Genomic DNA, 13,505 nt, shown 5'->3' on the forward strand with positions numbered 1-13,505 from the left:
ATACCCAGGTAAAGACACAATAAAAAAGAAAAATACACGCCAATATCCCCCATGAACATAGAGTCAAAAAAGTTCCATTAGATGCTTGCAAACAGAATACAGACATTCATGAAAAGATTACCCACCACAATCAAGCTGGCTTAATCCTGAAATGCAGGGATCACTAAACATATGCAAGTCAACAAATGTAATAACTACATAAGTAGACTTAAAGACAAAGACCACACGATAATCTCAATAGATGCAAATAAAGGCCTTTGGCAAAATCTAAGATAGCTTCATGATAAAAACCTTAGAAAATGCTAGATGGAACATACGTCAACATAACAAAGCTGTATCTGAGAAAGCCACAGCTGACGTCACCCTGAATGGAGAAAAGCTTGACGCAATCCCACTGAGCTCAGGAAGACCAGGCTGCCCACCATCCCCACTCCTTCCCAACACTGCCCTTAAAGTGCTGACTGAAGCAACAAGGCAAGAAAAGGAAATTAAAGGGATACAAACAGGAAAAGAAATTAAACCACCTCTATGATATTATATTAGAGACCCCAAAACTCTGTCAGAAAAGTTCTGGAAATGACAAACAAATTCAGCAAATGTGGCAGAATACTGAATCAACCTACACAAATCAAGAGCTTTTCTATACATCAATAAGGAATTGATAAGAGGATCATGGACACTCGCCCCTTCAAAATCACCTCATGAAAATATAAAATATCCAGGAATAAACTCAACCAACAAAAACTTTAAACTTCTTTAGAAAGAGATGAGAAAGGGTTTGTGAGAGGCTTTCCTTAATGTAGTAAATATTGATTACAATTTCCGAGTCCGTGTGTGTGTGTGTGTGTGTGTGTGTGTGTGTGTGTGTGTGTGGTGTATGCTCCTGAGTGCAGGCATCTCTATATTCGTCCTAAGGCCACTGGAAAGGCAGTGTACTGCTGCCTCATTCTCGACCGTATTCCTGTGGGGTAAGCTGGGACGGTGGCCCACATTCCCTGGTGATCCCCTACCCCAAACCCTCCACAGAGAGTTACAGGAGCATCTGTGGCCCAACTCATTATGAGGATGCTGAGACCTGAACTCAGGTTCTCGCATGCATCCCGTGAGCCATCGCCACAGCCTTTATGTTCCCTGCTTTATAACGCAAACACGGAAAAAGATTCTTATTTTGGTCCACCCTGTGCCTGTGCTACTGGTAGTTCTGGAACGTGGCCTGGACCGCCGCCTTGAAACACACCTTACAGACGCCTGCCTCTTTCTTTAACTCACTTACCTAGCCTCATGGCCCTGCCCCGGCTACTTGATGGGTTCCTATGTCTATTAGAGCATGTTGCAGGCTCTAATTGCTTCCTTTTTTGTGGCAAGCAAAGGGTACAAAGGCAGGAATAATTCCTATCTACTCTGATTGAAATGTTCCTGGCTTAGTTTATTTTTTGAACCTGTAACCACATCATTAAAATTGAAGGTTAGCTGCACAAAAGCTGTTCAGCAGAGAAGCGTGCCTTAGCAAGAACAACAAACCACACAGCCTTTCTGCAATAAATAATGTACTCCAGGATGGTACAGGAACTTCATCCTATCAGTGGACACATACCCACGTGCTCAGACATTCGGGTGTGTGAGGGTGGATGTCTCTATGTGCAGGCACATGTCTGCGTGTGTGCAGAGAGGGCAGAGGTTGACAGAGGATATTTCCTCAGTCACTCGCCCCTTCATATATTGAGCCAGGGTCTTTCATTTGAGCAGAGGGCCTGGCAACGGATAGGTTGGCTGGACAGTGTCCTTTTGTAAACCATCCGTCTCGATCTCTAAAGTAGTAGGTTTAACAGGGCCACAACTATCTAGCATCACGAACACCCACAGTTTTGAGCCTTGTGGAGTTAGCTCGTGTACTATTCAGATGAGAACTTTCCCAGAATGCTTAGAGAGAAAGAGTCAGATTACCTTGGCTTTCCTGGTGAAGAATCGAGGGAATGGCTCTATTAAGATTCCCACCGGCCGCGGGCGGACTTGAACCCCTGGCTAACGTGATGCAGCCACACGCCTGCACTGTTCCCTGTGCCCAAAGATGCTGACGCTACGAAGACATTTCTTACACGTTACCAGCTTATTTGGGGCCACAGAGTCCAAAGATGCTGACGCTACGAAGACGTTTCTTACATGTTACCAGCTTATTTGGGGCCACAGAGTCCACTGTCTAGGTGTAAGTAGAATCTCATGGCATGGCTTAGCATGGATTCCTAATATTGATTCTCTTAGTAAAGGAGACTTCTCAAGATATTTTTATGCAAATTTGGGAAGAAAATTCAGGCATATTGGTAACCGACTTCAACAAATCTTTCAGTGATAATATCTGGTAAGATTTAGTTTCTTATAATTATTTTTCTTGCCTTGACTGACACTATAGTACTATCTTCAGAAAGCATTTGTAGAATGTTAAATAATACAAAATTATGGTACTTTGAAAATAAGACCTAATGAAATGTTGCATGCTTTCCTTAAAACCACTGGGGTTCACAGCACAGGCAGGAAAACACAAAGTCATTTTTGTTGTTTTCAGGAATGGGCAAAATGATTCACAGTCTTATAATTTAGGACCTTATCTGCACTGTAATCTGTATCCAGATGTTTATCTTACCTCCAAATCCATCAGGCACATATGTTTTAAGAACAATATTGCAGAAAACTGTTGGCAGTGATAATGGCTTGTTTCCCTCATTTCTTAGGGAGATGTGTCGGTAGCCTGCTTGGAGGCCATCCAAAGGAAGGATCCTCTGGCCAATCAGCTTGTTGTTGTCATCGTACACTGCAATTCTCAGGACAGCCAGGTCAGGCAGGATCACCTGCAATCACAAAAAGGGCATTTCACTGATTTTTGTAATAAGGCTTCCCAGAAACATGATCCCCAGGATCTGAACCAAACCAATACCATTAATGATGAAAACAAACCAATGAACCATTTGCATTCCTAAAGTATACAGCATAAGATCGGTGGCCAAGAACCAAGAAGGCAATGGGTAAAGATTTCCTAGAAGTCATCTTGTCAAACAGAGTAGGATAGATGTTAAAGACTGCAGCTCCAATTCTTGTCATTTTCCCCCATCTCTAAACAACATAAAAATGGAAGACCTGAAAAACTGAATGACGTTTCTTATTTTAGATATTGGAGCCTGAATTGGGCCTCTTGACTGCAATCCTGAGTCAGTCTGTCACCTGGGCTGCTTGTAGCATTTAGCTCTGCTTGTTTTTAAAGACATAAAGAATGTTTCTAAGGAAACACTTCATGGATAAAAGACAATTTATGCACTAAACTTCCTACTCTGTGTTTCTTACACCCTAAACTTCTGACACATTTTGGGATGTTAGGTAGCAGAAAGGAAGAAGTCAAAGTATTCTAATTTGTAGACTAAATGATTCTATATATGAGAGACCCTAACACTATACCAAGGGAAAAAAATAGTTAGATCTGATGAACTAACTAGCAAAATAAAGGGTATAAAATTAAAACACACACGCACACATGTACACACACACACAATCAGTAGCTTTTATCTATAGCAAAGACAAACAATGAAGAAATCAATGAAATAACCACATTCACAATTGCTTCAAAAGCAAAACAAAACAAAGCATTTTGAAACAAATGTAACAGAAATAGAAAAAAAAAATCTCAGCCTTTACAGAGAAATAGAGAAGATGCCAGCATGCCAAAGCAGTCCCGAGCAAAAGAATAATACTGGTGGCATCACTATTTGTGATTTCGAGCCATAGTGATTATGGAGCCATAGTAACAAAAGCAGCAAAATACTGGTACAAAATTACACATGTAGAGCAATAGAACAGAGTCGAGGATCCTGATAAAAATCCATTCTGCTATAGCCACCTGGTTTTTGACAAAAATGTCAACAGTATACAATGAAGATATGGTAGTTTCATTAGCAAGTAAGTCTGGGAAAGCTGGGTGTACACAAGAAGAAGAATGAACCAGATCCCCATCTCTGCATAAAAGTCAGTTCCAAATGAAACAAAGAACTTTGCGAAAGATCTGAAACTCTGAAAATGATAGCGGCACAGCAAGGGCTTCCAAACAGAACTCCACTAGCTTGGGAAATAATGCCAACAGTTGACAAAGGAGAGCCATGAGATTAAAAAGCTTCTGAACTGCAAGGGAAACAAGAAAGTACATTCAGATCTTTGCTAACAGTAAATTAGATAGAGTATTGATATCTAGAATACACAAAGAACAAGAGAAAAAAACTAAACAGCAAGAAATCAAGCAACCAACTCAATAAATGGTTCAGTGAAATGAGCAGTCAAGTATCAGTGTGGCATGTATATGGGGGTTGATGAGCTGGCTGAGCAGTTGTGAGCACTGATTGCTCCTCCGGAGGACCCAGGTTAAATTATTTGGTAGTTCCAGGACTATCCTGGCTTCCATGGACACCAGGCATGCAAATGATACATAGACATTCACACAAGCAAAACACTTATATACGTATGGTGAAAATAATTTTAAAATGAGCGATAAAATGGCAAAGAAGCACACGAAAATATTTTGAACAAGTCATCAGGAAGATGCAAATTAACCAACACTGAGGTTCCATCTCACCCCAATCAGAATATCTATCATTAAGAAAACAAGTGACAACAGATGTTGACAAAGATGTGGACAAAAGAGATTTTCGTACAGTGTTGGTTTGAATGGAAACTAGTCCAGCCACTAGAGAAACCAGTATGAAGGTTCCTCAAAATACTAAAACTATGCATCATGTGACCTAGACATACCACTTGGCCTTTACCCTAGTGTCTTTTTAAAAATTTTAAAATTAATTATTTATTACAATTTATTCACTTTGTATCCCGGCTGTGGCCCCCTCCCTCATCTCCTCCCAGTTCCTCCCTCTCTCCCTCTTCTCCTCCTATGCCCCTCCTATAGTCCATTGATAGGGGAGGTCCTCCTCCCCTTCTGGGGCTGGAGCGATGGTTCAGTGCTTAAGAGCACTGCCTGCTTTTTCAGGGCACCAGGGTTCAACTCCCAGCACCCACATGGTAGCTCACAACTGTCTGTAAGCAGTTCCAGGTGGTCTGACACCCTCACCCCTCCTCCCCTTCCCTCTGAGACCTAGCTTATCAGGTCTCATAAGGACTGGCTGCATTGTCTTTCTCTGTGAACTGGCAAGGCTGCTCCCCCTCTCCCCCAGGGGGAGGTGATCAAAGAGCCAGCCACTGAGTTCATGCCAGAGACAGTCCCTGTTCCCCTTACTAGGAAGCCCACTTGGACACTGAGCTGCCATGGGCTACATCTGAGCAGGGGGTCTAGGGTATCTCCATGCATGGTCCTAGGCTGGAGTATCAGTCTTTGCAGAGCCCCCAGGGCTCTGGTTTTTTGTTTGTTTGTTTGTTTGTTTGTTTTGGCTCTGTTGGTCTTTTGGAGTTCCTGTTCCCTCCAGGTCTTTCTATCTCCCCCTTCTTTCATAAAATTCTATGCAATCTGCCCAAAGTTTGGCTGAGTCTCAGCCTCTGCTTCTATATCTCGATCAGTAAAGTCATTCAGAGGCCCTCTGTGGTAGGCTCCCTCCTGTTCCCTGTCTTCTCCAGCTTCTGAAGTCTATCGCATTTGCCTTCTGAATGAGGACTGAGCACCTCACTTAGGGTCTGAGTGAGTATACCACAGAGGTGTGTGCACGTCAGTGCCCAGTGCAGCACTGGTCCACCACAGCTGACCTACAACCCCCAGGTGTCCAAATATGGAGGACGGAGAAAGAAAGTGTGGCAGGGTACACCACGGAGTCTTTCTCAGACACAAAGAGAAAACCATGTTGTTCTTGAGACATGATGCAACCGGTGGTAATCACATTAAGTGAGAGAACTCAGTGCGGGTCAGGCAAGTGTGGTCGGCCGTTTCTCACACGCGGCGCCTAGGCTGCGACAGATGCAGAGGATCATGCCGGGTGTGTGTAGAGGAGAAGTGGAGTTGGCTGGGGAAACAAAGGTGAGCGGGGAGCGGGCGAGGTGGGAGAGCAGAGGGGAACGTGGCGGGTGGCATGTGCTCACTGTGCGTTGTATGTTTGTGTGAAGATGTCCTGAAGTAACAGCCCGTGTTGAAATCTTAAAACTTTTTTATAAAGTTGGAGATGTGCTTATCAAAAGAGGATATGGCTGAGAAAATGATCAACTTCCAACAAATGTGCGTGGGAAATATTCATCACGCCAAAGGATAGTTTTTTGTAGCGACAACTGAAAAAATCTAAGGGAGAAAAAAAAAGGCATAACATAACATATCATAACATAACACAACACAACATATCATAGCATAAAACATAACATATCATAACATAAAACATAACATAACATAACACAACACAATACAACATAACATAAAACATAACATAACATAACAAAACATAACATAACATAACATAACATAACATAACATAACATAACATAACATAACATAGCAAAACATAACATACTACACTGCGCTGTGACAGGCGTGAAATGACAGTGGAGGCACAAGTAACAACAGTATCCTTACCACGGGGGAGCCTCAGCTCACAGCGACCTGTTTCATTAGCCTGGTATCTCTCAGCCAGTTATTCTATACTGAAACAAATACTGCCTATTTTTTTTTTTTTTTTTTTTTTTTTTTTTTTTTTTTTAGGAAAGATCAGAAGCCAAATCTCTTTGTTTCATGACAAATGGATGAAGCAGCAGCACCTGAAATATCAGTGTCCAAAGAAGCAAGAAAACATTTTTGCCTGACAGCAGAGCAGGCAAGGGAAATAAACGGCAGTCTGCAGAGACCTGTCTATGTGCGGATTTCTCAAAGCATCTTCAACTGAAGAGATGAGAGGTTGCGATGAGAGAGGGTATCCGCTTGCTCCGTGGACCCGGCAGATGGTACTGGGAGGGAACACTGAGGCCTGAACACTGATGATGCAAGGAATACTGTTTAGCACTGGCGCCTGGCTTCTGAACGTGGGACCCACCTGCGCCACAGCACTGACTTCAGTTTACCTGTTCACCCGACCCCTGAACTTGGGAAGAGAACAAAAACCCTTTAATCCATGACGGTGGCCATGAGCAAGAACATATCTAAAGAGGCCCACGACCTGGAGGTGTGTTCTACATGACTGGAGGGGGCCGAGGAAGGGGCGGAAGCTGGAGCCAGCTTGTTAAGCACAATCATGTGACACCGACAGACGTTACCTTTTAGATGCGAAGTCGGTGTGGTGAACGGCATACCTCATTGGCTCCACTCGGAGAACCAGCCCCTAGCTACTCTGTAACAGGGACAGGCTGCTAATGTCTCACCTTCCGAAACACGAATGATTCTTCATTGTAAACTGGGTTGAGTCCATTGTTCATGACCATGCGGGTTCGGAACTCCTTCCGTATGGTGTCGGTCGGCAACCCATACATATCCACCTCCACGTAGGTGCCGATCTTCTTATCTGACAGGAACTGCCCTGAAATAACCTGCAGTAACACAGACACAGCGTGGGTCAACAGTGGCCTCTGTGTGAGTGCTGGTGGCAAGGTGTAATGCAAACTTTTGACCCTAGCCTATCAGGTCTCATCAGGACTGTCTGAAAACAGGATGGGAGCCTACTATAGAGGGTCCTCTGAAAGGATTGACCCAACAGGGGATCAAAGCAGCTGCTGAGACTCATGGCCAAACTTTGGGCAGAGCGTAGGGAGTCTTACCAAGGAAGAGAAGGATGGGAATGAGGGACATGGAGGGGACAGGAGCCCCACAAGGAGACCAACAAAGCTAAAAGATCTGAGCCCAGGGGTCCTGCAGAGACTGATGCACCGATGGAGGACCATGCATGAGAGGACCGACACCGGCAGCTCAGTCTCCACAGCTCTCTGAGTGAGGGGAGCAGGGGCTGCCTCTAGCATGAACTCAGTTGACTGCTCTTTGACCACTTCCCTGGTGATGTGGCCTTACTAGGCCATGGAGGAAGAGGATCCAAGCAGTCCTGATGAGAATTAACAAACTCTGGGCAGATGGCAGGAGAGGAGAACTCCCCCTCTCAGTGGACTAGAGGAAATGGAATGGGGGAGAGGGGAAGGGAGGGTGGGACTGGGAGGAGTTGAGGGAGGGGCTTTAATCGGGATGTATAATGAATAAATTATGAAGAAAAAAAAATTAATTTAAAAAAAGACAAAAAGGAAAACTTTTGTTGCAGAATTTCAATTAGGATAAATATTTGACATTTTCTTTGGAATTTTCTACATTAAAGCAAAGCATTTTTTTGAGTAACTACTTTTTGGAAGCAAAGAGTAATTTTCTAGGCAGAAGTTACAAATGTAATACCTTTTCAATATGTCTTGAAAACAGAAAGGAAATATGCAGAAAAATATCTTGCGAGGAAATTGTGCCCCACCTAGGTGTCACCTAGGTGTTCAGATCTGTGGAATGAAGCAGCGACTGTGGCTGTGCCCTGAGATCCCCTCTAGTTCTGGGGCTCTCTCAGAGTATACTAACCCCTGAATTCTTTTAGAAGTCTTGAAAGGAGACACAGCAGAAGAAAACCAGTGCTGGACTTGGCCTGCTGGTCTTTAATGACATTAACACGGGTTAGCAGTGACTGCGTTGCTTAATTGTGAAGACTGGTGTTAAGTTTTATCTATTATAAAGCTAGGGACTAACTTCTTTTACTGTCCAAACAACTATGCCATTTATTTCTTTTTTTCTTAGTTTATCTATTTTGAAACAGCACTGTTTTTTGAAGTATAATCAGCACACTCTCAACGATTTGCAATTAGTTATGCAATAAGATCAATTTTTTTGACCTATGAGCACATCTTTAAAACTGTCACCGTAATGAAGAGCAAGCACCTCTAGGGTCTCTGCAGTTTCTCTATGACCTTTAGTCATCTGCCCCTTCCATCTATGTCCAGCACAGGTCCTGATTTACTTCCTGTCATCACATCTAATATTCTTCAGAATTTCATATGAATGTAATCAGATGGGAGATATTTTCTTGATGGTATATCTCACTTAAAGTAGCTCATAGTTTTTATATCACAAACTCAGAATACAGCAGACACCCAGTCTAAGCTGAGAGCAACGCATAATTGTTAGAACGTGATGTTAAACAATTTGACCGTGGTTTTTTTCTAGGTGCATTTGGATATGTATGTATGCTTACAGTCTGTGATGAGCAAAGGCATACCTGCACTGAGCACGTGGCTGCGATGACCCCATCCACAGGGGTTTCCGAGAAAGGGTCAAACGTCCGGTCAGGCCGCCTCATGAAATCTGGCTTGAGAAGGTACCTGGCAGGACAGAGCACGTTCTACTGGTGGCTTACACAATGACCACCCACAAGATACTTCTTTCCAGACAATCAGCACAGGCCACACAGGGTGTGCTGTGCTGAAGGGCAGAGGACCATATCTTTGCTTGAACAAGGGGAAAAGAGTATAGTGACAAAGCTCTCCTTTGACTAGAGGCTTGGTTCCTGAGCCCTTATACATTTAGCCAAACACATCTACCTCTTTTCTTTGTAGAAAGCAGGCTGAACAAGAACCCTGCAAAAACTGTTAACTTGGATCCTTTTTTCCAATTCTATAATTTCAGTGCCTTTCAGAGGACACAACACAGGGTGCCTGGGACCTACTCCAGGCATGTGTATGAGGGTGGCCGAGAGGGAAGGGCTGTCGCTGTGTGGCCCTCTGGCAGATAAATGTCAGTCAGACATGGGCACAGAGGGCACAGCTGCTGAAGAACTGTTATCTCGCCTCATTTTCTATGATGGAGATTCAGGTATTCCACCAGCCAAAATACCAAAAGGACCTCTTAGAATTCCTGTGCATCCATCTAGGGGCCGCTGGGCTGTGGTCTCAGCTGAGCTTTTTATTTTTATAGGAGACAAGTTCAATACTTTCATTTAACTTCTCAGTATTTCATAAGAATTAACATCTCCTATGTTGCCACTTGATTCACAGATTGTGAAATGGTATTTAAGTCAAACAGAACAACACTCACAACATTATATAACTGCTATTTATAAGCATGCAAAAGAATCAAGAGAGGATGAAAGTTTATTCCTGGCTGCATTAAATTCAACTTTACCCCCACAGCTTCATTTGGAATGAAATGTACTTCATCCCTGTATTCATCGGCAGTAAGGCTACACACACTTGATGCCTACCTTCTCTGGACTGTGCCCACATGAACATGCCCCCTGCTTGTCTTAGACACAAAAACCTCCACTACTGAGTTTAGAATGAAAAGATCAAACTCCAGAGTTTACATGTTGAACTGAAAAGTTTGTGGATAAAAGAGAACCTGCTTAACAAAATGGGGCAGATTAAAAAGGCGGATGTTTGTAAATATAACCATGGAATTCACTTATTTTTATTCACACTTGAGAGCCAGCATACGTTCAGTTGTCCCTAATTAAAAATGACATGGTTTCAATAAAGCTGAGTGAGGTATGGAGTCCTGAGGCTAGGTGGCAACAGTTTAAATATTACTCACCCACAGGATCCATTATACTCAAATTTTCCTTGATTCAATTGCATAGCTAAATCTGTCAAAAGACAAAAATAATTTAGCATCTCATTTCCCTGGACAGAGAAGATCTTGACAGGATGATTGGAAACAACGGAAGGTGTATTATTCTGAAGTCCATTGCCCCACCCCCACTCGCCACAAAGTACTACCGACTCAACTCAGGTTAGAGCCCGGGACTCTCCTCCATGTTGAGATGGCTTCATAGTTAGTTTAAACATCAGGTATGTTTTCATAAAGATTACCCTAGAACTGCTCTAAAAAGTGGATTCGGTACACAAGTTGTATGATGTTTACTTGGTGTTCAGAGTAGAGTCATACAACCAGCCAGAGTTAGGAATGAGCATTGCCTCACTGCCACGAAGGACAGGGATGCTGGGGGCCGCAGAAGGGCTAACACGAACACAACATGATCTGGGTCAGACTCAGATAAAAATTGGTGGCTTATCCCCAACATGAGACTTAGAAGTCTCATAATGCTATCCTGGGAGGACCTGACTTACAATTTTTCTCATGTAGGCAGAGAAATATTTTTTTTTACAAGTAAAAACCAAAACATAAAAAAAAAAAAAACCCAGGTAACTGAACTAAATGACTTTTTTTTCTAGTCTTATTCCGAATAAAATACAAGGCTGCCCAGAAAATGAATGGTTTTAAGGTCATGCAGGCACTTACTGTGGACTCACTGGGCTCCTGGAGCACGGCTTGAGTCCTTGGTAAGGGAAAGCGGTGGCATCTTTTTGTTCTGTCCTTGCTAAAAACACTAGAGATTCTATCAAGACCTGGGCATACGCTCCTCTAGAAAGGACTGCTGGGACTCCAGCAGTGACACATCTGTAAGGAGCTCTGGCCACCAGGGAGGCACACTGAGGGGGGGAGGGGCGGGAAGAAAACCAGCCAGCTTGTGGTCATGCCCAAGGCAGGCAGGAAGCTAGACAGGGGCCTCAGGATAGATACACAAGAGGAAAAGGCTCCACAGTTGGGAAGGCTTAGGAAGTGACCTCTCAAAGTGAGTGGCTAAGAAGAAAAAAGTTGGCATTTATCTATTTTACTTGTTTTGTTTCTACCATTTTTAAAGCCATGCAGAAGAATGGATCATATAACATAAATATGGTTTGTGCCATCTGTCTATTTTTTGTGCCTATTTTCATTTCATGACCTGTGACTCCTAAGTCAACTGTGAAAATTTCGACAATTTGTACATTCATCAAAAGTTACTATTTTAGAAAAAGAAAAAAGTAGTCATGTATATTGGAAACCTGCCAATGAAGATTGTTTGGAGGACCAAATGACAGATTAGTACCTCTTTTGATAGCATCTTACAGAGTTTATGCTGTAAGCCTGTGGTTTTATGGTGAAATACTACTGCGCCATCAGTGTTTGCTGCATGGTCAGAGTATTTTCCAAATGAGCAAAGAGTACCATACAAAGAATTCAAACTTTTCTCGCTGAATTCCATCTCTGGAAAGAAAGCTATAAGCTTGATCCAGAAGGAAGAAAAATTAGAAATATTTTAGAATAGAAACTATGGCATTGATGGAATACATTAAAATTTACATATTATTTTCTCTTATGGCTTCATTTTGAGGATTTCATTTCTTACCATTATATAAAGCCAAGAAAACAATGTTTTTCACATGGCAGCTTCCTTAAAAAAAAAAAAAAAAAAAAAAAAAAGAGCCTGAAGCTAATAGAGGCAGCTGCAAAGGCTTCCTGTCCCAGTGTTCTTGTGGAATTTGGGGTCACTGGACAATGGTTCCTACCTGGAGTTTGATAGTTCAGTGAAACCATCTGGCAACCAGCATTCCAGAAAATTTGAGGCATGTAATTACTGGAATCAACTCGGCCTCCCTTGGGGTAGATGCGGCTCATTTGTCGCTTATTGTAACTGGGTAATTTATTAAGGAAATTCAAAAGCAGCCTAGATCAACACACAACAAAGAACTAAAACTGGAGGTACAGGACAACAGTGACAAACAGGTAGATAACACAGGACAAATCCCATTATTAGTGATGGTTTGAGAGAAATCATGGTCACAGTGTGGATTCTAGAAACTATTCATGTCTGGGGAGGTCATCACAGCTGCAATAGCCCAACAGTCTTCTTTTACAAACATCATTTTATTAGTGCTATGATAAAAATCACACAAACCTATATATTAAAATTATACATAGGCGCTAGTCTACTGCAAAGACCCCTGCCACTCCTAAGGAGCACCTGCCATCCCACAGTACATTAGGATACTTGACAAATTCAATCGCATGTGTCTTCAAGTAGCCAAGGCCAACTGACTCGTTAAAAGAAGACATGTTGTAATGAACATTGCGCTCTACAAAAGCAAAGAAAAGATGTAGTCAGAGACTCAGCCAACAACCCCCTAAAAAAGCAAGCAGCTGATATAATTATACCCAGAATCTCATATCCCAAACCAGGAAGTATTTGTGACTCATGCTACATGACTGTGTCAGTCGCTCTGAATTTCATTAATGTTCTGTGCATATGCTGAATTGAATGTAGAATCATTAAACAAATTATATGTACCCCAACTGTCACAGTCACTGCTAAGATACATAGCTTTTGAAATCATGTACTTCAGACCAGAAATAGTTAAGGAAATATTTTTAATTACATTTGAAGTGGCTTTTGTGGGTAGCCAGCTTTTAAATAGGAGTAAGGTTGCCACAGAACACCTGATTTCCCTACCTCAAGGCACATTGCACCCACAGATCAACTTCTCCTCACTCTCCTGCAGCCAGAGATTTTGCAATATACACACAGAGGATTCAAGACAAATACTGTGCCTCAGAAACATTCCTAATATCATTTATAAAGCAAATAAAGAAGCCTTATAAAAGCATACAGAACGCTACAAGCCAACAACCCAGCCTTCCACAGCCACCTTGTGGACGATGCAGAGAATGACAGCATGATGCCACGACATCACAGGACATATGTGGTCTAGGAAGAGTCAGGTGA

General features: G+C 42.5%; 1 protein-coding gene across 12 annotated transcripts in view; it reads right to left on the bottom strand.

Annotated features, from left to right (window-relative positions):
- The window catches only part of LOC129674066 (1-phosphatidylinositol 4,5-bisphosphate phosphodiesterase beta-4), a 382,363-nt gene that overhangs the window by 43,474 nt on the left and 325,384 nt on the right, over positions 1 to 13,505 (bottom strand). For all 12 annotated transcript variants that reach the window (XM_055604042.1, XM_055604240.1, XM_055604786.1 and 9 more), the window contains 6 exons: positions 12,774 to 12,858; positions 12,292 to 12,416; positions 10,496 to 10,547; positions 9,186 to 9,288; positions 7,315 to 7,479; positions 2,639 to 2,843 (listed from right to left, as the gene is read on the bottom strand). In XM_055604042.1, coding sequence (XP_055460017.1) covers positions 2,639 to 2,843; positions 7,315 to 7,479; positions 9,186 to 9,288; positions 10,496 to 10,547; positions 12,292 to 12,416; positions 12,774 to 12,858 — 735 coding nt within the window. The remainder of the gene's footprint in view (positions 1 to 2,638; positions 2,844 to 7,314; positions 7,480 to 9,185; positions 9,289 to 10,495; positions 10,548 to 12,291; positions 12,417 to 12,773; positions 12,859 to 13,505) is intronic.

This window comes from Psammomys obesus, unplaced genomic scaffold (genome assembly GCF_907164565.1).
Source record: "Psammomys obesus unplaced genomic scaffold, mPsaObe1.curated_primary_1811, whole genome shotgun sequence".
Taxonomy (NCBI): Eukaryota; Metazoa; Chordata; class Mammalia; order Rodentia; family Muridae; genus Psammomys; species Psammomys obesus.